The sequence below is a fragment of the Marmota marmota genome, unplaced genomic scaffold, assembly GCF_001458135.2.
Source record: "Marmota marmota marmota unplaced genomic scaffold, marMar, whole genome shotgun sequence".
NCBI classification, from domain to species: domain Eukaryota; kingdom Metazoa; phylum Chordata; class Mammalia; order Rodentia; family Sciuridae; genus Marmota; species Marmota marmota.
The window spans coordinates 33050471-33075492 of record NW_026000057.1 but is presented as its reverse complement, the minus strand read 5'-3'; the positions used below and the strand labels follow the sequence as shown (position 1 = coordinate 33075492).

Below are 25022 nucleotides of genomic sequence, written 5' to 3'. Positions count from 1 at the left end.
CTGCCTTTTGTTGGGCGTGGAGGGTGGCTATTGAGAACCCCCCGGCACTCTATTGTTTTGATTTTTTCCGCTTGCCCCTCCCCCCGTGCTGGCAATACAGGTTTCGTTTTCCCCGCTGATGGGAGGGGGAGTTGAAGGTCGGGTGTCTCTAGTTCTCCCCGCGTCTTTATGCAGGCTTGCTCTGATAATCCCTCCCCCGGAGAGCCTAGGAGAGATTTTATGCGAATTCCCTGCTGTATGGGAGATGAGCTGAGTAACATGCACCTGTTTTATTGTTGCAATCTGTCGGAGAGTGGCGGTGGTTACTTCAGCTCTCCAAGATGGTGGCCGCTGGTTTCCTTGGTGGAGTTTCCGTTGTGGGGGATAGAGCTGTCCCGCTTCCTTCCCCGTCTGAAATCCCGAACTCAGCCCGGGCTCCGTGAGTGCTCAGGCAGCAGGATTCCACAGAATCTGCAGGAATCTCCCTGCTTGCTGGTCGCTTCTCGGTGGCTCCCCGCCGTCTGTAGCCACGGGGCGGGCCGCGCAGATCAGTCAGCCCGGATCTCCGGTCGCACAGTTGGCTCATGTATGAGACTCAATTACCGGACCTCGGTGCTGGAAATCCTTCCTCTAGGTTTCGGTGCACCCCCATTTTGCTGTAAGTTCCTAACAAGATAGTTTTTTGTCATTCTAACTCGTTATTCACCCGCGCAGGGGCGCAGTACACGGGGTGTGATGCACTCTATTCGCGGCCATCTTGGGACTCTTAGTAATACTTTTGATGATAGAGAGGTATTTTCTTTTTCTCAAAATGTGTTTATTTTAAATTGACAGATAAAATTATAAGTCTTTATCCTGTATAATATAATATTTTGGAATATATATGCATTATGGAATGATTAAATCTAATGAAAATATGCATTACCTCACATAGTTATCATTTTTATGGGGAGATGTAATATCCATTTAGGATTAGTCATTAGTATGGTACATCATAACTATTGAATTTATTCCTTATACCAAATTATGATTTTTTAACATTTCCCTAATATCCTTTCATTTTTTTAATAGTGTTTCAAGAGAAGATTTAAATTTTGATTTATATTTTATTAGTTTTTCTTTTATGGTTTGGGCTATTCTAAAAAACTTGCCATCCTCAACAAAAGTTATGTTAATTTTTTATAGTTTTTTTCTGAAAGTTTCATAATACAAGCTTTTAAACTTAAGTGTACTACCCATTTCCAATCAACTTTCATTGGATGCCATGAGATAAGAGTCAAGATTCATTTTTCCTATAATGCTATGAAGTTGTTATAATGACTTCCTCATTATATTATTTTAGCACTTCTGGTGAAAACTAAATTGACTATATGTAGATGGACATATTTCTATTCCATTGATCTAAAATGTCTAGACTTATATCAGTATCACATTTCTTGGTACTATTCCTTTAAAGTAAATCTTGGTATTAGGCAATTTAAGCTCTCTAAATTTGTTATTTTTCAAGATTGGATTGTTGATTCTCAGTTCTTTGAATTTTAATATACATTTTAGGTAATGTTAAGTTTTACAAATGAAAAAAGCTTGGATTTTTACTGTGATGGGGTTAAATCTACAGATCAATTTGAAAATAGTTGTTTTACACAATATTGGGGTTTTTAATATGAATATGGCAAAAATCAATTTATTTGAGCATTAATTTCTCTTGTAATTTTATGATTTCATCATACAGGTCTTATACATATTTTATTAAATTTATTCCTAAGTATTCTATGTTTTTTATATTCTTATATAGTGTATTGCTTTCTTGTTTACTTTCCAATTATTCATTGCTGTTCCATAGAAATGTAATTTATTTTTATATATGAAAGTGTGATTCTTATTACTATATAAGAGTGGGTTTCCTAATTAAGTCTGGCAAGCTCTGTCTTTTAATTAGAGCATTTACACTTTTATATTTAATATAATTATCAATTTTATTTAGTTTAAATCTGCTATCTTACTGTTTTCTATTTTCCCCATCTCTTCTTTGATCTTTTTTACTCTTTCCACAATCTTTTCAATGAACTGAAAATCATTTTTCATTATTTCTCCACTCCTGCTGGTGGAAACTCAAAAGATTTTTCATCCCTTTCTGGTTCTGTAAATTTCTGGAACTTTCTTTTTGTAGCACACTCTCTCAAGTACTTTGCCTTAAAATTTTGTAAACTTTTAGATGTTTTGCTTCTCCAAACTCTATTCTTTGTCTCCTCAACTTAACAAGATAACCGGGCTCTAGTTTCCTTCTACCACAGCTTTAAAATTGCTCGGAAGCAGAAAGTCTGAGCAATAGTAAAGTTGACTGCACTTGTTTCCCTGTTTACATTTCTAACAATCCTATGCAGTCTATTGCCCAATGTCTGAAAATAGTTGTTTCCTGTATCTTCTCTGCTTTTTTAGATACTTTCAGCACTAGAGTGATTACAGAACTATGTTCTCTCATGGAAATAAGCAGATATCCTACCTCTGATTTTTAAAATTTGCTCTTTCATATGACTTGCCTTGCTAAATACCCATGGTAGTTGTCAGATTAGTTCTTATATGAACATCCCACCTTCATATAATTAAATTTCTGTCTTTTTCTTACCAATATTTATACTGCTGTCTCTATTTTATTATGTTGGGTGGAACTTCCACTTCAATATTTAATATTAGTGCTGGAGGAAGAAAAGATCTCTATGTTTTTAAAAGATATTAATGAGAATACTTATAATACTTTGTCATCTATATGTTTACTATAGGATGGTGACAGATGCTATTTATTAGGTTAATATTTCATGTGTTTGCTTGACAACAGAGTCTGTTTTAATTTTGGTACAATTTCATCCTTTCAATTTGATAATGTAATAAATTACATTGGCAAATTTTCCTAGTTTAGAAGTATTCATGTTTTCACTTGTATGGTCAGCCTTTTAAATTATTTTAATAAATTAATAGATTTAATTTGTTCATATTTATAATGTTACCTTTAAGATCATAAATGAGATTGAGTTTTTTTCCTCATGCCATTTCTGTTTATTCCATCTTTTAATACATTATTGTTATGCTATCACTGCTTCAAACTCCTTCATGTTGATACCATCCAGCATTTTGATACTAGTAATAAACTTTCTTTCTTTCTTTCTGTCTTTCTTTTTTTTGTGTGTGTGTGGTGCTGGGGATTGAGCCCAGGGCCTTATGCATGCGAGGCAAGCACTCTACCAACTGAGCTATGTTCCCCCCTCCCTTTTTTTCTTTTTAAAGTAAAAATTAACAGACATTATCAAGATACTGAATACCCTTAATTTGTATCTTTCTTAAAGCAACCTCTGAATTTCTTTATCCTCTTATTTGAGTACTTTCAACAAAATTATTGTTAATGTGGATCTTTATGTGACAATAATTAAAATTGAATAATAAATTACAATTAACCATAAACAAATAGCTATTAATTATTTAACATAAAATAACTTAAACCTTCATATTTGGATGGCTATTTGATTGATTTAAAAATTATATGTTCCTGTGAATGGTGGCAATGCCTGTAATCCCAGTGGCTTGGAGGATCACAAGTTCAAAGCCAGCCTCAGGAACTTAATGAGACCCTTTCTAAAAATAAAACATAACAAGGGCTGAGGATGTGGCTCCCTGGTTAAGCAGCCCTGGGTTCAATCCCTGGTGCCAAAATAAAATAAAATTATATGTTCAAAGTCATTTTCCTTCAGCATGTTAAAATTATTCCTATTTTATTTCTTGTATCTAGCCTTTCTGTTGAAAAATATGATATCACTTTAGTTCTTGCTTTTTGTAGATATTATTTATCTCTGAGATCTTTTATAATTTCCTCCATCTTTGATATTTTTAAATATTGCAGTAAATTATTTAGAATTGGGTTTTTCCTTGAATCTCCTGTTTGATCCTTTTAGTCTAACATCTTTTCCTTTAAGGAAAATTTACTTCCTAATATTTTCTCAAAATACCCTCTTCTCTAATTTCATATAGTTGTAATCCTGGGGCTATCATGATCTATATATTGGCACATTGACTAGTCTTTTTGTATCCCTTATCTTGTACATTTTTAAATATTTTATCCTCTCCTGCTTTTTGCAGGGTGGGAAAGTTGCCTTTCCTCAATCTCATCCTTCAATCCACTACTCCATTCCTCAGCTGTATTCATTATTCTAGTCTACTTGAACTATTATTGGTCTTTATTTCAATGACATTTCTATACCAAATATTTAACTTTTTACTTTTTTATATTTTTTATTCCTTATTTTAGTATTGTTCTTACTTATCTTGATATGTTTATTATGCTTATTTTAAATTCTTATTCCATTTCTTCTAATACTTTAACATGCTAAAAAATCTGCCTAATTTGCTGTGTATATTTCAAACTGTTATTATGTCACAAATATCCATGATTATTATATATTCCTGGTAAACTTTTAAAAATCAATATTTAAAGTTTACTTTTCTCTCATTTTAATGCTTATATATTTTAAATTCTGCTTTGCCAAATATTAACATTACTCTGCTGCCATTCTGTCTGGAGTGAGATAATGTCTTAGTTTTGATTTGCATTTCTTTAATTGCTAGAGATGATGAACATTTTTTTATATATTTGTTGATTGATTGTATATCACCTTCTGAGAAGTGTCTGTTCTGGTTTGGCCCATTTATTGATTGGGTTATTTGGTTTTTTGGTGTTTAGTTTTTTGAGTTCTTTCTATACCCTAGAGATTAGTGCACTATCTGATGTGCAGCTAGTAAAAATTTTCTCCCAAGCTGTAGGCTCTCTATTCATTCACCTCACTGATTGTTTCTTTTGCTGAGAAGAAGCTTTTTAGTTTGAATCCATCCCATTTATTGATTCTTGGTTTTAATTCTTGTGCCATAGGAGTCTTATTAAGGAAGTAGAGGCCTAATCCGATAAGATGGAGATTTGGGCCTACTTTTTCCTCTATTAGATGCAGGGTCTCTGGTTCAATTCCTAGATCCTTGATCTACTTTGAGTTGAGTTTTATGCATGGTGAGAGATAGGGGTTTAGTTTCATTTTGTTGCATGTGGATTTTCATTTTTCCCAGCACCATTTGTTGAAGAAGCTGTCTTTTCTCCAATGCATGTTTTTGGTGCCTCTGTCTAATATAAAATAACTGTAATTATGTGGGTTTGTTTGTCTCTGTGTCCTCTATTCTGTACCATTGGTCTAATGGTGCCAATACCTTGCAATTTTTGTTACTATTGCTCTATTATTTAAGATCTGGTATAGTGATGCCACCTGCTTCACTCTTCCTGCTAAGGATTACTTTAGCTATTCTGGGTCTCTTCATTTTTCCAGATGAATTTCATGATTGCTTTTTCTGTTAAATTGTTAAACATTTTTATTGAAATATAACTTAATGTTCAGACAAGTACAATGTACATAAATGTGTAATACAGTTCATTGCATAATTAAAAGGTAACTATTTACATAACCACCACACAGATAAAGCAATAGAACATTGCTAGAACCCCAGACCTGCAGTTATCACATGCCTCACAATCACCTATCTCCTCCACACAGATAATCACTTCACTAACTTTTAATAGTATAGTTTAGTTTGTTTCTAATTTTGTTTTATATAAATGAAATCATGCAGTGTTTATTCTTTTGTGACTAGTTTGTTTCACTCAACATTATGTTTGAGATTGAACCATGTTATTGTGTATTAATGTATTCATTCATTTTCATTGTTGTGTAATATGTCGTTGTATGAATATACTAAAGTTTATTTACTTATTCTATTGTCAATTTATATATTATGAATATTCTAGTGTATAGATCTTGGGATACGTGTACACAGTTTTCTATAGACATAGAAAGGGAATGTTGATTCATATGGAAAATATGTAGTTCTATAGGTAGCTTGTCATATATTTTTGATATTCCTAATTTATACTCTCATCAGTAGTTGATGAGAATTTCTGTTATTCAACATTCCCACCAACTTTGGAATCATTATAGTCTTTTTAAAAATTTTTAAGCCATTCTAATGACTATGTTATTTCTTTGAGATTTTTATTTGCATTTTCCAGTGAGGCTGAAAAATGTTGGTTCCAATTTATTTCCTATATTTGTAATGGAGTCTTGGTTGTTTTTTCCATTGATTTGTAGAAGTAATTAAGATATTCTAGGTACATTTTTTTGGTGAAAAATGTTATAAATATCTTCCATCCTGCAACTTCTCTTTCACTCTCATTTAATGATAGAAAATTTTAGTTTTAATATAGTATAATTCATCAGTTTTCCAATTATAAATTTTGTGTCATATTTACAAAATCATTCCTTATCCCCAAATTCAAAAAATATTCTTCTATATCATCTTTTAGAGCTGAGTATATTGGCACAAGTCTGTAATCCCAGTTACTTGGGAGGCTGAGGCAGGAAGATTACAAATTTGAGGCCAGCCTCAGTAACTGAAAAAAATCCTGGCACAGAATAAATTTATAAAGGGTTGGGAATGTAGCTCTCTGGTAAAGCATTTGTATAGCATGTGTGAGGCTCTAGGTTTAACCCCCAGTACTGGGAGAAAAAAAATGTTCTGGAAATTTTACTGTTATATCTTTCACATTTAAATCTACAGTCTATCTTAAATTGACTTTCTGTTTTTGATATGAGGTAGGGCCAAATCCCTACCCTCCATGAATATCCAGTTAACCTAACACCATTGACTAAAGAATTATTCTCCCCATTTCCATTGTTCTTAGTGTCACATTTGTCATAAATTGACTTTCCACATATGTATAGGTCTGTTTTTAGACTCTTCTTACCCAATAGTCTATTTTTCTATCCTCTGCCTTAATTATGGTAACTTTATAATAATTCTTATACAACAGAACTATCACTTTTATGATCTTCAAAAGTGTCTTCTTAATCGGTGAAGTGGTTCATTCCTGTAATCTCATTGGCTTGGAAGGCTGAGGCAGGAAGATCACATGGTCAAAGCCCAGTCTCAGCAACTTGGTGAAGCCCTAAGTAGGGCCTGAAAATAAAAAATAAAAATGGCTGAGGATGTGTTTAAGCACCTCAGGGTTCAATCCCTGTTGTTAAAAAAAAAAAAAATAGACTATCTTCACTATTCATAGTCCTTTATATTTCCATATAAGTTAGAATCAATTTGTCTATTTCTGCCAGAAAAAAACAGTATTTTGATTGAAATTATGTTGAGTCTATAGGTCATTTGAGGGATGATTGACCCATTTACAATATTGAATTCAATCAGTCCATGGTCTACCTATCACCATTTCTAAAACTTTTCTCTAATTTTTTTAAGGTTCTTTTTCCTATGTGTCTTGCAAATATTACACTTATTCCTAAGTAATTGATAGTTTGGGTGCTATTATAAATAGTAATTTTATTTTTCATTATATAATTTGTTGCTGGTATTTAGAAATATGATTTATTTCTTTTTATGCTGTTTCTGTTTCCAAAAGCCTTTCTATACTAACTTTTTAATTCAAGTAACTTTTTTTGTTTTAATAAGTTACACATGACAGTACAATGACCTTGACATATCATACATTTGAATCAGATGGGATATAATTTCTCATTATTCTGAATGTACAAGTTGCAGAATCACATTGGTCATGCAGTCACGTATATATACACACAGCAATAATAATGTCTATTTCATTCTTCTGTCCTTCCTTTCCCTTCTTCCTCTCCCTTCCCCTCCCATCACTTCTTTCTAATTCAAGTAAATTTTTAAAGTTCCCTTTTATTCTTACATTTTGCTTCTATAAGATGATGACACAAATTTTCTGTTTGATTCATTATAGTGAGTTACATTGATTTTCTAAAGTCATACATTCACTCATGAAATAAATCAAATTTAGAATTCATACTTTTCAACTTTCCTGTACCATTTAGTTTTATGTGTATAGGTATACATGTATATGTGTATAATTTTAGACACATATATATAGGTAGTACCTAAAACACTTTTTATGTTTCCCTCCCACCATTATATGCACAATAACAACTCAGAGCTAATTTTTTTAAAATTTCAGAGAGATTGTCTTATAACTTGTCCCTTGAATCCACTGTAGGCCAATTTCATTTCATTTTTTCAGTATGCTTTCTTTTACATTTTTTTTTTACTTTTCTTACTTTTTCTTGGACTAACAGCATTTTGTTTGTTGAATTTTGTTTTATTCCTTTAATATTTAGAAACTAGAAACTCATTTTCTCAGGAATTACACACAATTATGGAAAACACATATAAGTTTAAAACATGTTTTCACTTTTTTCTACTATTTCATTCTCCCACCAGTTGATATAATCTAGAATTTTAGTCTAAGATTATTGTAAAGGTTTCTTTACAGCTAAACTTTTTATAGATTTATCAGTAAGCTTTGATGTTCATTCTGTTTTATATAATCATCACCATCATCCTCATGAGCTGTGGATGTGTCTCACTGGTAGAGAACTTGCCTAGCATGTGCAAGTATCCTGGGTTCCATTCTTAGCATCCCCAAAATAATAATAATAACAATAATAATAATCATCATCATCATTGCAATTATTTATATAATGCTTGCCATATGTCAGACATTTGAAATACTTGATCATTATTAATTTACTTAATCCTGACAAAAAGTACATGCTATTATTATTCCTATTTTTCATGTAAATAAAGCAAAAAAGATATAATGTGATTCTCCTATGGTCAAATAACTAATAAGGTAGAAATGAGATTTGAAGCTACAACTATGACTCAGCTTAAAGCCCCCCAGTCTAAACTATACTGCCTTTATCCTTCTTTCAGATATATATTTTTATACTAAATTTTCTTCCCAATGAGTTGATTTCCTAGTTGCTTTAAAACTGATCAGTAGGTGATAAACTTTTGTCTTTTGAATATCTGAAAATAGCTTTTATATAGCTGAGTATTGGTTGTAGTTCAAAATTTTTTCCCTAAATAATTTGAAGATATAACAGCTATCTCTCTGCATTAATTTTGCCCATGAGAAATTTGTTATCAAACTAATTTTTAATTCCTCTTTTTAGGTAATCTTTTTCCCTTTGGAAGTTGGTTTTCTGAATTTTTCTAACTATTTGTTTCTGGCTGCACTATATATGGTCTTTGGACAGCAACACTAGTTATTACCTAAAAGCCTATAGGAAATATAGAACCTTGGACCCAACCCCCCAGATCTTGTGAATCAGAATGTTCATTTTAACTAGATTCTTATACAATTTATTTGCATTCTAAATCTTTAATATTATTTGAACATTAATGTTTGAAAGTAATAATCTCAGACAAGTCTTCTTCTTTAGTGAAATATCTCAACCATGTAGAAGAACAGAAAGAATACTATAATGAAGACCCAAATACCCATAACTTAGGCTTAACAGCTCATGAAGAAAGTAAATTACAAACATGATGATATTTCATCCCTATGTTCTTTAGTATTCATCTCTAAAAGCTAAGGGCATTTGTCTAACTAAATTCACAATAATTACTTAACGTCTTTAGGTAGGTCTTTATACAATTTGTTCCACATAGTATTTGGAGATATCTTTTTTTAAAAGAGAAAGATTTCTTTTTTTAAGAGAGAGAGAGACAATTTTTTAATGTTTATTTTTTAGTTTTCAGCGGACACAACATCTTTATTTTATTTTTATGTGGTGCTGAGGATCGAACCCAGCGCCCCGCACATGCCAGGCAAATGCGCTACCACTTGAGCCACATCCCCAGCCCTGGAGAGATCTTTTAATCAGAGAATTGTTATAGGTACTTTTTCAGCTCTTGGTTATACCTTTTAAAGATTTTAGTATACTTTATCTCTCCAACCCTCTCTTATTATGTCCTTTTTAACTCTCTCCTCTGTGCCTATTAAGATATATGAGTGTATGTATTTTATTTTTTTATTGTTTTGTAGTCCATACTAGAAAATTCTATGCTCCATCCTCCAGCTTATTAACTTATTCTTCAGGTATGCCCATATCACTTATTTTTTTTTATTTTGACAATTGATTGTTTGTCTCGAAGGATTATGATTAAAATTTATGAAAAAGCACAATTTATAATAGCTAAGCTATAGAACCAACCTAGATGCCCACTCACAGATGAATGGATAAAAAATTATGGTATATATACACAGAGGAGTATCACTCAGCCATAAAGAAGAATGACTTTATGATAGTCTTTGGTAAATGGGTGGATCTGGAGACTCTCATGCTCAGTGAAATAAGCCAATCCCCAAAAAATCAAAGGTCGAATATTCTTTCTGATATGTGGATGCTAACCTAGAATAAAGCATGGAGGGAAAAGAAAAATTCAGTGGATTAGAAGTTCAGTGGAAGAGAAAGGGGAATGAAGGGAAGGGAGGGGGAATAGGAATAAGAAAGACAGTGAAATGAATCTGACATAACTTTCCTGTGTACATATATGAATACAACATGGTGAATCCCAACACTGTGCACATTCCACAAGACTGGGATGCTAATTAGAATACAATATATTTAATGCTTACATCAATACATCAAAATAGATTCTACTGTCATGTATAACTAAAAAGAATAAACATTTTTTAAATGTAAAAAAAATTTATGACTAGATTCAGTATACTTTCATTATTCTGAGGATATTTACATTTATTCTAAAGTCTTGTTCTGGTTTATCTTTAAAGTATATCTCTTAAACAAGATATAAATTTTTCCACTTATTAAAAATAATACTTCAATTCAGAGTGTTGTCTTTCCTCTTAATATTTGGTGATATTTTAATGGGTGCTTACATGTGTGTTTGAGACTTTGTATTAACTTGTGGTTACCCTCTGTGCTATTGCCATCTTACAGAGAATAGGCCAATTCTGCTACCAAGAGAGATAACTAAATTTCCTGAAGCAAAGGCTGAGATTATGATTCTTATGCAAGTTATTTTTTGAGGAAACCAGTGAAGGAAATGAAGGAAGCCAGATAGGACTGGGGAAAATCAAATGGTCCCAAACTTTGCTACACATTAAAATCACCTGGGGAACTTTTAAAAGTTACAGCTTTTAGAGGAGTGATGTCAGCAGAATAGGAAGCCCCAGGCTCTCCTTTACCCACCAAGACACCAACTTCACAACAATATATGGACCACATTGCTCTTGTGAGAACTCCAGAAGCCACTTGAGGGGTTACAGTGTCCCAAGCAAATGCAAAACTGAGAAGAGATGAATTGGAGAGGTTAGGAAATTCTGGTGTGTTTAACCACCATAACCCATTCGCCTCCCTGCACAGCTTGGAACAATTGGGAGAAAACTCTCACCTCCCAGTTTCTCCCTGAAGAGGGAAAGAGAAAGGTGGAACATGCGACCTATGTTTTGACTTTTCAGGGGATGTCCAAGAGATTGATTTCTATATCACTGACTGGGAGCACTGATGGAAAAGGAAGTGAAACACTTTGGATACCTGAGGTCCACTGTAAACAAAGGTAAGTCCTGCAGGTTACTAGAGCACCAGGGAGATTACAGGTCCACAAAGAAACATGAGGGGACGCTCCAGAGTAAAACAAAGGTGACTTCTTCAGCTGAGAGATAACACACGCAAGACCAGAGAACATGCTTCCCCAGATAGATTTATGAGGTCCCCACAAGTTATAGATGGACTGATCGGTCAAGTTCTTTATCTCCAAAAAGACTGTCCGTAAAGGCTGGGAGAGGTAGCTGTTTTCCAAAATGCCCAAATTTCAAAAGAGACAACAAGGCATACAAAGAAAAAGGGATTCACAGCTCAATCAAAGCAATGAATTTCCAGAAACCAACTAATCAAAATAATCATCATAAAAGTCCTCAATGAACTATAAAAGAGAATACACACAGACAACTAAATGAAATCAGAAAGGGTACATGAACAAAATTAGAATACCAACAAAGAGATAGAGCCATAAAAAAGAGCCATACAGAAACTCTGGAGCCAAAAAAAAATAGTAACTGAATTTAAAAATACACTAAATGGGATCCACAAACTATTGGATCAAGCAGAAGAATTGATGAACTTGAAGACATATCATTTGAAATTACCAAGTTGAAGAAGCAAAAAGAAAAATAAATGAAAAAGAAGAAAAATAGAGCCTAAGGGGCTTATGGAATGCCACTGAAACTTGTAAATCTTCAATAATAAAAACAAGCAGTGTGGTACTGACATAGACACATAGATCAGTGGAACAGAATAGAGAGCCCAGAATCAAGCCCTCATAAATAGGAAAATGTGATCTTTGACAAGGGTGGTAGGAATGGTGTGGAAGGTAGATTTGTTTGGCTGTTCTTACAGTGGTACTTCAAATAATCACTTGGTCTCTTCATAGATCTTCCTGCTCCAGCATCTACCTATTCTGGCCTTGGAGCACCTTTAAAAGTACACCATATCTTTGGTAGCAGTCTTTATTTATATACATTTTGGCTTATGGTTTCCTTTTTAAATCCTAAATTGTATCTTACCTTGCTGGAATATGTGTAGTTTTGTGTCCATTTAGGAGTCCCCTTTTGTTTTCTAGTTGGGTTATGGATTTTCATATTATGTTTATATCTTCACATGAAAGAATTTACGGACAGAGGGAGAACTGCAATTTGTGCTCAATCCAGTATCTCTAGAAAATTTTAACCAGCACTAAAGATCTCATGGAATGTTTTATCACCATTAAGTGATTTTCATTCAAAAGCAAGAGGTTTTTTTTTCATATGAAATTGTTAAAAAGGGTAATATATTTCTTGTAAAGTTTACATAAAACACTTGTTAAAAGCACATTTTAAAAACTGGTTTTCAAAGTCTTTCTTTCAGTTTTGTACTAGGTGCTGTCTCTCCTGCTGTTGTTGTTCCTTCCATGCTGCTTTTGCAAGAAAAGGGATATGGCATTGAGAAAGGCATCCCAACCTTACTAATAGCTGCTAGCAGTTTGGATGACATCATGGCTATCACTGGGTTCAACACGTTCTTGAGCATAGTCTTCTCTTCAGGTAAACAGCACAGCAACTGCCGTGGCATTCCCATCTTTTTTTTTGTATTCCTTTAAGCAGACTTTCTGACTTTACTTCTTCATTTATTAACCAAGACTTTTCAGTCTCACATCTTTTATATTCTTTGTAGAAAGTTCATTCTAACCCAAGGAAGAAATTTCAGTGATTTGAAAAACTACTACTTAACAAAAGATTTCAGTTAATTTCATAATCCATATTATTACTATTTATCTGCTTGTGATGCTTTGGAATTTCATGATAGTTTTCATTAAGAAAAAGTTAATCAGCAGTATTATTACTAATACTAATATCTTAATAGGTATTTTTAAAATGTAACTTTTTATCATTCTAATAAATCATTAGTTCTACTATTAAGACAATTTAAACATAAAAACCCAGGACAACCATGTGCCTTGTTTGGTAATGATGGGACAAGATCCTACTACACAGTTCTGATTCCCAGGGTGGTATCAGGTCTCAAAAGTTACTGCAGAAGCGTGAAAGTAAGCATTTGTACGTTTATTATGCTTTAATTATCTATAGTGTTTGAAATTCAGTCTTCTGTATTACTGAAACATTAAAATATGTTTTATGTTAAAAAGTAATAAAGAGCTGAAGTTATAGTGCTGTATGAAGTTATAGTGCTATAATCTCAGCTATTTAGGAAGCTAGGGAAGGAAGGCCATTTAAGCTCAGGAGTTCAAGGCCAGCCTAAACAACACAGTAAGATGCTCTCAAAAAAAATAGTAATAATAATCAAATAATATAAATAAACAGGGAGAAAAAAGATAGATTAAAAATTTTTCCTTCTGACCTTTTGATGTAAAACTACCCAGACTTCTCCCTTCACTTCTGTTATGTTCTCTTCTTTCCCTGTTTTGTCCTTCCAGTATTTTCATAAAAATTATTGAACACTGATAATACATTCTTGTCATCTGAGTTGTTTTTCAGTTAACTATATTATTACAAGCATGTTTCTTTTCATAGAGAATATATAATACGTGTATTTTCATGTCCTTTTAATGGTTACATAATATTCAGTGGCCTGCATCAGAATTATTTAACCTGTTCAAAATAGAAGTTGACTCCCATGTTTACCATTAAAATAATGCTTGGTACTTAATCTTAAAATTTCTTAATCTTAAAGTGGAATTGTTGGTATAAAATGTATATAGTTATAACCTTTTTGAAACAAATTGCTAATATGTCCTACTACCCACATAGGCTTGCCATTTTGTCTTTTCAAAACTAAGTATTAGAGCCAACTATAGTGGCATGCACCTCTAGAGTCAGCTACTTGGGAGGCTAAGGCAGGGAAAATCACTTGAACTCAGGAGCTTGAGGCCAATCTGGATACAATAAGGAGATACTATCTTTAAAAAATAATATATAGTACTAGTCTTTTCCATTTTTGCTAATTTGACAGGTGATAGGTGAAAGTAGGATCTCTTTAAATAAGTACTTTAAATACTTTATGTACTGGTGGTATTAGACAAATGTTTATGTTTATTGGTAATTAGCATTTTAGAATGTTTTGTAAATTGCTTTTTCTGAAAATTTTTTGCCTATTCCTTATAGATGTGTTCATCTTTTGTTCTTGTTGATATATCAAGATTTGGCATAAGTAGAGCACTGTGGTGCAAGCCTCTAATCCCAGCTACTTGGGAGACCTGGGCAGGAAGACCAAAAGTTCAAGGCTACCCGCAGGAACTTAGCAAGACTCTGTCTCAAAATACAAAAATTTTTAAAATTTGGAGATGTGGCTTAATAGTAGAGTGCCCCTGGGTTCAAACCTCAGTAACACACACACACACACACACACACACACACATTCTGCATAAAACATAAAACCTTTGTTTTATATGCTATAGTTTTCCTATTTATTGTTTTATATGCTATAGTTTTCCTATTTATAGCATGTCATTCAGATATTATAAATTTTTAATTGTGAATTCTGGCAATATTTTTTCATGACTTGTATCAGCCATTCCTTCTAAAAATATTTTTTTGTGTTCCTCTTCCATTATGTTAATTACTGTGCCAAATACTGAGGATAAACAGTGAACAACAATATTTGTTTCTATTGAGAACTTTCTTAGTACTTGTAAGTTCCGTATTTCCACTTAATTACAGGTAAGGAAATGAAAGAACAGAGGTTAGGTAACTTACTCAAGGTCACAGATCTACTAGGTGAGTGAGCCAAGATATAAATCTAGTGGTCTGATTCCAGAGTAACACCTATTCTGTGCTATACTATACTGTCTCCTGACAGCAAATAGACATGTCCATGTTCTGAAGAAACTTATCTTTAAAAAAATATTGCAAATATGATAAATAATATGTAGTATAGGGTGCTGGAGGAACATATCATAGGAGTCCAAACCTAATTTGTAGAGAACTAAAGACCATGAAAAACCAAGCCAATATGTGTTTAAACATTCCTTTTCAACTTTATGACTTTTTAAGGACTTTGAAGGTTTTATTTTATTTTTTACATTCAATCTTCAGTACAATAATATTTTGAAACATGGCAGATATTGAGATCTAACTTTATTTTTAGCCAATATTACACAGTAGTTTCAACTTGTTGAATATTATGTCTCTCAATTTAAGGAAATGTTATTGCAGGGTGACCAGCACCCCCCAGGGTAGGTTCCTGCTTAGGAGGTATGAGCTACCTGGAAAAATAAAAATAAAAAGTCTGAAATAATTAGTAAGAAACAGAGACAAAGCTAGAAAATATATATAAAAAGCAGAGTGTCTAATAAGTCTTCCAGTCCTGATAGGATCTGCAACTGAACAACTGAAAAAAGCCTCTTATTCTTTAAGGGGGGAGTACATCAAAAGCAGGGATAAGGTTTCAGCAGGCAGAGTCTTAGGTGCTTGCTTTCAGTGTGCCAAGGGTCTTGCAGTAAATAGGTTGATTGGCGTTTTGGCAAGCCACACCCATCTCCAAGAGACTTGTGGCTCCAGTAGGTCACCCCATCTTTGATGCTGTGTTAAACTTGGGATGGAGCTAGTCAGGACGTCATGTGAACCAGGTGTTCTCAAACCAGCAGGGTTTCTGCTGGGAGTTCCTGATGCCAGGCTTTCCTGCCTAATAGCTTCAACATCATTTTAGTTCACGCACAGTTCATTGATGGCTTCCCACAAAATGTCACCTTTATCATACTGACCCTCCTAAAAAAAACCAAGTTGGTTTATTTCAATTTTTCATAATTCTATTTTTTATTGTGGTAAAAACACACATTTATCCTTTTAACCATTTTAAGTGTATAGTTCAACATTGTTAACTGTATTCACGTGTTGTGTAGTGGATCTCTAAAACTTTTTCATCTTGCAAAAGTGAAACTTTATATCCATTTAACAACTCCATTTTCCCTTCCCCCAGGCACTGGAAACCACTGTTCTACTTTGTTACCATGATTCTGACAAATTACACAAGTGGAATAAGTGACTGACTCATTTCAGTTACCTAATGTCCTAAGGTTCATCCATGTTGTAGTATGCAATTTCTTCTTTCTCATAACTGACCAATATTTCATAGAATATTTATACCACATTTTCTTAACTCATTCATCTGTCAATGGACATTTGGGATATTTCTACCCCTTTGCTATTGTGAATAATCCTTCAGTAAACATGAGTATGCACATATTTTCTCAAAAGCCTGCTTTTTGTTCTTTTGGTTGTGTACCCAGAAATGGAACCTCCAAACTATTTTTTGTAGTAGCCACTGCACAGTTTTACATTTCCGCCAACAATGTACAAGGGCTCCAATTGTTATTTCGTATATATTGGTTATCCTAATGTATGAGTGGTAACATCTTATTTTGGTTTTGATTTGTATGTTTCTAATAATTGCAGATGTTGAGTATCTTTTCATGTTTATTGGATATTTATATATCTTATTTCAAGTCCGTTACTGCTGCTATAACCAAATACCTTACTGTAGGAAATTTATAAATAACAAAAATTTATTTCTCATGATTCTTGAGACAAGGAAGTCCAAGATCAAGGCACCAACAACTTGGCATCTGGTGAGGATCTTTTCCTCATAGATGGCAACTTCTCTGGGTCCTCATATGGTAGAAAACAGAAAACAGCCTCCTTTAAATCCCTTTTATAAATGCCCTGTTCCCATTCATGATCATGTGCTGTAAGTCCCACCTCATAATACTACCACATTGGGTATAAGGTTCCAGTATATGAATTTTGAGAGAGGATGAAATTTTAGACCATAGCAAAGGCCTTTGGCTATTTTTATTTGGGGTGTTTATGTTTTGTTGTTATTGTGTTATAGGAGTTCTTTATATTAGCCTCATATGAGATAACATATGCAATTATTTTCTCCCATTCCAAGGACTGCTATTGCACTCTGTTGTTCATTTCATTTGTTGCACAGCAGTTTTTAAGTTTGATGTACTCCCTTTTGTCTATTTTTGCTTTTGTTGCCTGTGGTTTTGGTGTAATATTGCCAAATTCAATGTCAAATCATTGCCAAATTCAATATGGCAAACCTTTCCCTGACTTTATTCTTTTGCATGTGGATATTCAGTTTCCCACTAAGAAACTGTCCATTCTCCATTGATTGTCTAGGCCTTGGTACATTTATGTTTTAGGCAGCTTTTCCACTACTGTTACTAAAAGACCTGATAAGAATAATTTTAGAGGAGGAAAGATTTATTTGGGGCTCATGGTTTTAGACCCATAGTTGGCCAACTCCATTGCTCTGGGCTGGGGGGGAGGCAGAATTTCATAGTGGAAGGGTGTGGTAGAGGAAAGTGGCTGGGATCATGGCACCAGCAAGCAGAGAGAGTCTCCGTTTTCCCACGTACAAAATATATACTCCAAAGGCATGTACCTAGTGACCCCCCTCCTCCAGCCACACACTACCTGCCTACAGTTACCAACCAGTTGACCCCTATCAAAGGATTAATAAATGCACTGATTAGGTTAAAGCTCTCATAACCCAATCCTTTCACATACAAGCTTTCTTGAATTGTCTCACACACACGTTTTTGGAGGACACCTAATATCTAAACCATAACATCTTGTCAAAGATAATTAGACCATATATATTAAGGCTTATTTCTAAAATTTCCATTTGTTCCTTTGGTATGTGTTTGTTTTTTCTCAGAACCACAGTGTTTTGGTTACTACAGCTTCTGATATTTTAAAGTCAGGAAGTATGAAGCCTGCAGCATTGTTTTTCTTTCTCAGCATTGTTTTGGCTATTTGGAGTTCTTCAGGATTCCATATGAAATTTAGAGGGTTTTTATCTTTTCTCTTTCTACAAAAAAAAAAAATCCTATTACAATAGGAATTGCATAGAATCTATGGATCATTTTGGTAGTATGCACATGCTAATAATGTTAAGAATTCCAGAGACTAACACGGGAGCCAAGATCCAGCCCAGACTGCCCACACCAGCCCACGTAGGACCCAAGCTCTCAGTAGGCCCGGTCCACCCCGCCCTCTGCAGGGCAGACACCAGCCAGAGTCTAGCCTCTGGTGCAGGACCACCCCTTCTGACCAACAGACTACGAAGGAGGTCAAGCCTGATGACCCAGATCCACCCACACCAACTTGCACAGGACCCAGATCCAAGATGCAGTAGCATTCATTGAGGGACACCAGCAGGGTCTGGAAGTCCAACATTAAGGTGAGGTATAGACAATCTGCACAGGTACTACAAGAATATAGGGAAGAAACTGTAATATCTCAGATCCACACTGCAAGAAAGAAAGATACATAGACAAAATGAAAAAACAAGAGAGGAAAATGCCCCAAACAAACCAGGAAACTATAATAACAGAACCTATGGACAGTGAAGTTAATGAAATATCTGAGAAGGAGTTCAGAAGGTTCATAATTAAAATGATCTGTGAATTAAAGAATGACCTAAATAAGCAAATATAGGTAAAAATTGATCACTCCAACAACGAAATAAGAGAGCAAATACAGGTAGCAAAAGATTACTTCAAGAGAGAAATACAGACTCTGAAAAAAAACAATCAGAAATCCTTGAAATGAAGGATACAATAAATCCAATAAAAAAAAACTCAATAGAAAGCATAACCAACAGAATAGATTACTTGGAAGAAAGAACATCAGATAGTAAAGACAAAGTATACAATCTGGAAAATAAAGTTGATCACACAGTGAAGATATTTAGAAACCATGAACAGAACATCTAAGAATTATGGGACAGCATCAAAAGACCAAATCTAAGAGTTATTGGAGTAGAGGAAGGCACAGAGTTTCAAACCAAAGGAATTCACACACAATCTCTTCAATGAGATAATATCAGAAAATTTCCCAAGCATGAAGAACAAATTGGAAAACCAAATACAAGAGGCTTACAGGACACCAAATGTACAAAATTACAACAGATCTACACCAAGGCACATTATAATGAAAATGACTAACATACAGAATAAGGATAGACTCTTAAAAGCTTAAAGAGAGAGGAATCAGATCACACCTGGAAGAGACCAATGTATATCTCAGCAGATTTTTCAACCCAGACCCTCAAAGCCAGGAGATCATGGAACAACATATACCAAGCTCTGAAAGAAAATGGATCCCAACCAAGAATCTTATATCCAGCAAAACTAAGGTTTAGATTTGATGATGAAATAAAAACCCTCCATGGTAAAATTTTTTTAAAAAATAGTTAAAAGAATTTACAACTAGGGCTGGGGTTGTGGCTCAGAGGAAGCACGCTTGCCTAGCATGTGTGAGGCACTGGGTTCAATCCTCAGCACCACATACAAATAAAATAAAGATATTGTGTCCACCTACAACTAAAAACTAAATGCATTTTTTTAAAGAATTTACAACTAGAAAGCCTACACTATAGAACATCCTCAGCAAAATATTCCAAGAAGAGGAAGTGAAAAACAATGATGCAAATCAGCAGAGGAAGGAATTACACTAAAGGGAAATCTAATCAGAGGAGAAACCAAGTTACAATAAATACCAAAAATAAAATGGCTGGGAATACAAATCATGTCTCAATAATAACCCTGAATGTTAATGGCTTAAACTCACCAATCAAAAGACTTACACTAGCAGATTGGATTAAAAACAACAACAACAACAATATCCTGCCTCCAAGAGACTCATCTCATAGAAAAAGACATCCACAGACTGAAGGTGAAGGGTTGGGAAAAATCATACCACTCACATGGACTGTGGAAGCAAGCAGGGGTTTCCATTCTCGTATCAAATAAAGTAGACTTCAAACTAAAGTCAATCAAAAAGGATAAAGAAGGAAACTACACACTGCTCAAGGCAAACTTACACCAACAAGACTTAACAATTATAAATATATATGCCCCAAACAATGGAGTATCTATGTTCACCAAACAAACTCTTCTAAAATTCAAGAGTCAACTAGACCACAACACAATCATTTCTGCTGACTTTAACACACCTCTTTCAATACTAGATAGATCTTCCAAACAAAAGCTGAACAAAGAAACTATAGAACTCAATGATACAATCAATAACTTAGACTTAACTGAAATATATAGAATATTTCAACCTTCAATGAGAGACTATACTTTCTTCTCAGCAGCACATAGATCCATCTCTAAAATAGACCATACACTATGCCACAAAGCAACTCTTAGCAAATATAAAAAAAGTAGAGATACTACCCTGCATTCTATCAGATCATAATGGAGTGAACTAGAAGCCAATGATAAAATAAGAAATAAAATCCACTCCAACACCTGGAGACTAAATAATATGCTACTGAATGAACAATGGGTTGCAGAAGATATCAAAGAGAAGATTTAAAAATTCTTAGAGGTGAATGAGAACATAGATACAACATTTCAATCTCTGGGACACTATGAAAGCAGTTCTAAGAGGAAAGTTCATTGCATGTAGTTCATTCCTTACAAGAAGGAAAATGTCAACAAATAGATGACTTAGCATTACATCTCAAAGCCCTAAAAAAAAAAAAAGAACAAATCAACACTAAAAGCTGCAGAAGACAGGAAATAATTTTAAAATCAGAGCTGAATGAAATTGAAACAATTGAAAAAATTGACAGAACAAAAAAATTGGTTTTCTGAAAAAATAAATAAAATTGACAGACCCTTTAGCCTTGCTAATGAAGAGAAGGAGAGAGAAAACTCAAATTACTAACATACATGATGAAAAAGGAAATATCCCAACAGACACTACAGAAATACAGAATATAATTAGAAATTACTTTGAAAACTTATACTCCAATAAAATAGAAAATATCGAAGGCATAAACAAATTTCTAGACTCATATAATTTGCCCAAATTGAATCAAGATGATATACACAATTTAAACAGATCAATTTCAAGTGACGAAATAACAGGCACCATCAAAAGTCTACCAACCAAGAAAAGCCTAGGACCGGATGGATACACAGCCAAGTTCTACAAGACCTTTAAAGAAGAACTAATACCAATATTCTCCAATTTATTTCAGGAAATAGAAAAAGAGACAGCATTATAAACTCATTCTATCAGGCCAATAACACCCTTATTCCAAAACCAGGCAAAGACACATCAAAAAAAGAAAACTTCAGACCAATATCTCTAATAAACATAGATATAAAAATTTTCAATAAAATTCTGTCAAATCGAATACAAAAATATATCAATAATATCATGCACCACGATCAAGTGGGATTCATCTCAGAGGTGCAAGGTTGGTTCAACATACAGAAATCAATAAATGTAAATTCATTACATCAATAGACTTAAAGATAAGAATCATGATCATCTCAATAGATGCAGAAAAAGCATTTGACAAAATACAACACCCCTTTATGTTCAAAACACTAAAAAAATTAGGGATAACAGGAACATATCTCAACATCATAAAGGCTATCTATGTTAAGCCCCAGGTCAACATCATTCTAAATGGAGAAAAAATGAAGGCATTTCCTCTAAAAACTGGAACAAGACATTGAGGCCCTCTTTCACCACTTCTACTTAACATAGTTCTTGAAACACTGAACAGAGCAATCAGACAGATGAAAGAAATTAAAGGGCTACACATAGAAAAGAAGAAAAATTGGCACTATTTGGTGATGATATGATTCTATACCTAGAAGACTCAAAAAGTTTCACCAGAAAACTTCTAGAACTAGTAAATGAATTCAGCAAAGTAGCAGGATATAAAATCAACACCCTTAAGTCAAAAGCATTTCTGTATATCAGTGATAAATTATCAGAAATGGCAATGAGGAAAACTACCCCATTTACAATAGCCTCAAAAAATAAAAAAATAAAAAATACTTGGGGAAACAACAAAAGAGGTGAAAGATCTATATAATAAAAATTACAGAACCCTAAACAAAGAAGTCAAAGAAGACCTTATAAACTGGAAAGATCTACCTTGCTCTTGGAGAGGCAGAAGTAATATTATCAAAATGACTATACTTCCAAAAGCAATGTACAGATTTAATCCAATTCCAATCAAAATTCCAATTGTATTCCTCATAGAAATAGAAAAAGCAATCATGAAATTCATCTGGAAAAATAAGAGACCCAGAATAGCTAAAGCAATCCTTAGCAGGAAGAGTGAAGCAGGCGGCATCACTACACCAGACCTTAAACTATACTACAGAGCAGTAGTAACAAAAACAGCATGGTATTGGCACCAAAACAGACTGGTAGACCAATGGTACAGAATAGAGGACACAGAGACTAACCCACAAAACTACAATTATCTTATATTAGACAAAGGTGCCAAGAACATGCATTGGAAAAAAGATGGCCTCTTCAATAGATGGTGCTGGGAAAACTGGAAATCCATGTACAACAAAATGAAATTAAACCCCTATCTCTCACAATGCACAAAACTCAACTCAAAATGGATCAAGGACTTAGGAATAAAACCAGAGACCCTGCATCTAATAGAATAAAATGTAGGCCCTAATCTCCATTTTATCAGGGCCAGAGAAGTATGTGCTTCCAGGGTACACCCTCAGAGACCCACCTCCTCTAGGCATTCCCCACCTGCCTAGAGTTACCACCCTGTCACATTCAAACCTGAATAGACTGATTAGATTGCAGCTCTAAACAATCACAGTGGCTTTACCTCTGAATATTCCTGCAGAAACAGGAGCTTTTAAGGGACACCTCAAATCCAAACCATGACACTGTAGTTGTTCTGGCTATTATTGAAAGTGGACTATTAAAATTTCCTACAATTCTGGCATGGCTAGTTCTTCCTTCAATTCTCTCAAAGTTAGCTTCATATATTTGGATGCTCTACTTCTAGGTGCATTTATATTTATAATTGTTATATTTCCCATGAATTGGCCTTCTAATCATTATATAAAGTCCTCATCTCTTATAGCAGCATGTGACTTAAGGCTTATCTTGTTTATTATAAGTATGAACACCTCTGTACTTTTTTGGTTACCATTTTATTTGGAATATCTTTTTTTTCATCCTTTCCCTTTAAGCTTCTGTGTTTCCCTATATCTAAAGTGAGTTTGTTATAGAGATCATATATTTTAATCTTGACTTTTTAATCTATTCAGTCAATTATATCTTTTGATTGTGGAATTAATTCATTAGCATCCAAAGTGATTAATACCGGAGAAAGACATACCTTTGCCATTTTATTAATTGATTTCTCTTTCTTGTACCTATTTCATCCCTCTTTTCCTCTCTTGCTTCCTTACTTTGTGTTTCATTGTTATGTTTTGTTTTGTAATGACATGTTCTGATTTTCCTCTTTCATTTGTGTATCTTCCATAGGTACTTTATTTGTGGTTATTTTATAATTATAGAAAACATCTTACAATTATAACAATCTATTTTAAACTGATAACAGTATAATTTCAATAATATGTAAAAAGTGTACATTTATTTCCCTGCATTTTATGTTATCAATTAACCTATTATATCTTTTTACATTGTATGGTCATTCACATAGTTTAAAAGTTATTTTTTCATTTTATCTTTTAAATTCTATAACTGAATTAAAAATTATTTACTTGCCACCATGACAGTATTAGGATTTTATATTTATTTATATATTTACCTTTAATATAAGAGTTTATATTTTGTAAGCTTGGGTATTGTTGTCTAATATTATTTTATTTCCACTAGAAGGACTCCCTTACCATTTCCTATAAGGCACCTCTATTAGTGATGAAATTTCTGTTTTTATTTATCTGGGGAATTCATTTTTTATTGGTTGTTCAAAACATTACAAAGCTCTTGACATATCATATTTCATACATCTGATTCAACTGGGTTATGAACTCCCATTTTTACCCCGTATACAGATTGCAGAATCACATCGGTTACACATCCACGTTTCTACATATTGCCATACTAGTGACTGTTGTATTCTGCTATATTTCCTATCTTCTACTATCCCCCTCCCCTCTCCTCCCATCTTCTCTCTCTACCCCATCTACTGTAATTCATTTCTCTCCCTTGATTTTTTTTCCTTTTCCCCTCACATCCTCTTATATGTAATTTTGTATAACAATGAGGGTCTCCTTCCATTTCCATGCAATTTCCCTTTTCTCTCCCTTTCCCTCCCACCTCTCGTCCCTGTTTAATGTTAATCTTTTTCTCATGCTCTTCCTCCCTGCTCTGTTTTTAGTTGCTCTCCTTATATCAAAAAAGACATTTGGCATTTGTTTTTTAGGGATTGGCTAGCTTCACTTAGCATACTCTGCTCTAATGCCATCCATTTCCCTGCAAATGCCATGATTTTGTCATTTTTTAGTGCTGCGTAATACTCTATGGTGTATAAATGCCACATTTTTTTTATCCATTCATCTATTGAAGGCCATCTGGGTTGGTTCCACAGTCTAGCTATTGTGAATTGTGCTGCTATGAACATCGATGTGGCAGTATCCCTGTAGTACGCTCTTTTAAGGTCTTTAGGGAATAGTCCGAGAAGGGCAATAGCTGGGTCAAATGGTGGTTCCATTCCCAGCTTCCCCAGGAATCTCCATACTGCTTTCCAAATTGGCTGCACCAATTTGCAGTCCCACCAGCAATGTACAAGTGT

General features: G+C 33.8%; 1 protein-coding gene across 1 annotated transcript in view; it reads left to right on the top strand.

Moving 5' to 3' along the window:
- Window positions 1-25022, top strand: part of Slc9b1 (solute carrier family 9 member B1) — a 72399-nt gene that overhangs the window by 27053 nt on the left and 20324 nt on the right. Inside the window, exon 6 of the mRNA XM_015484387.2 lies at window positions 12807-12982. Coding sequence (XP_015339873.2) covers window positions 12807-12982 — 176 coding nt within the window. The remainder of the gene's footprint in view (window positions 1-12806; window positions 12983-25022) is intronic.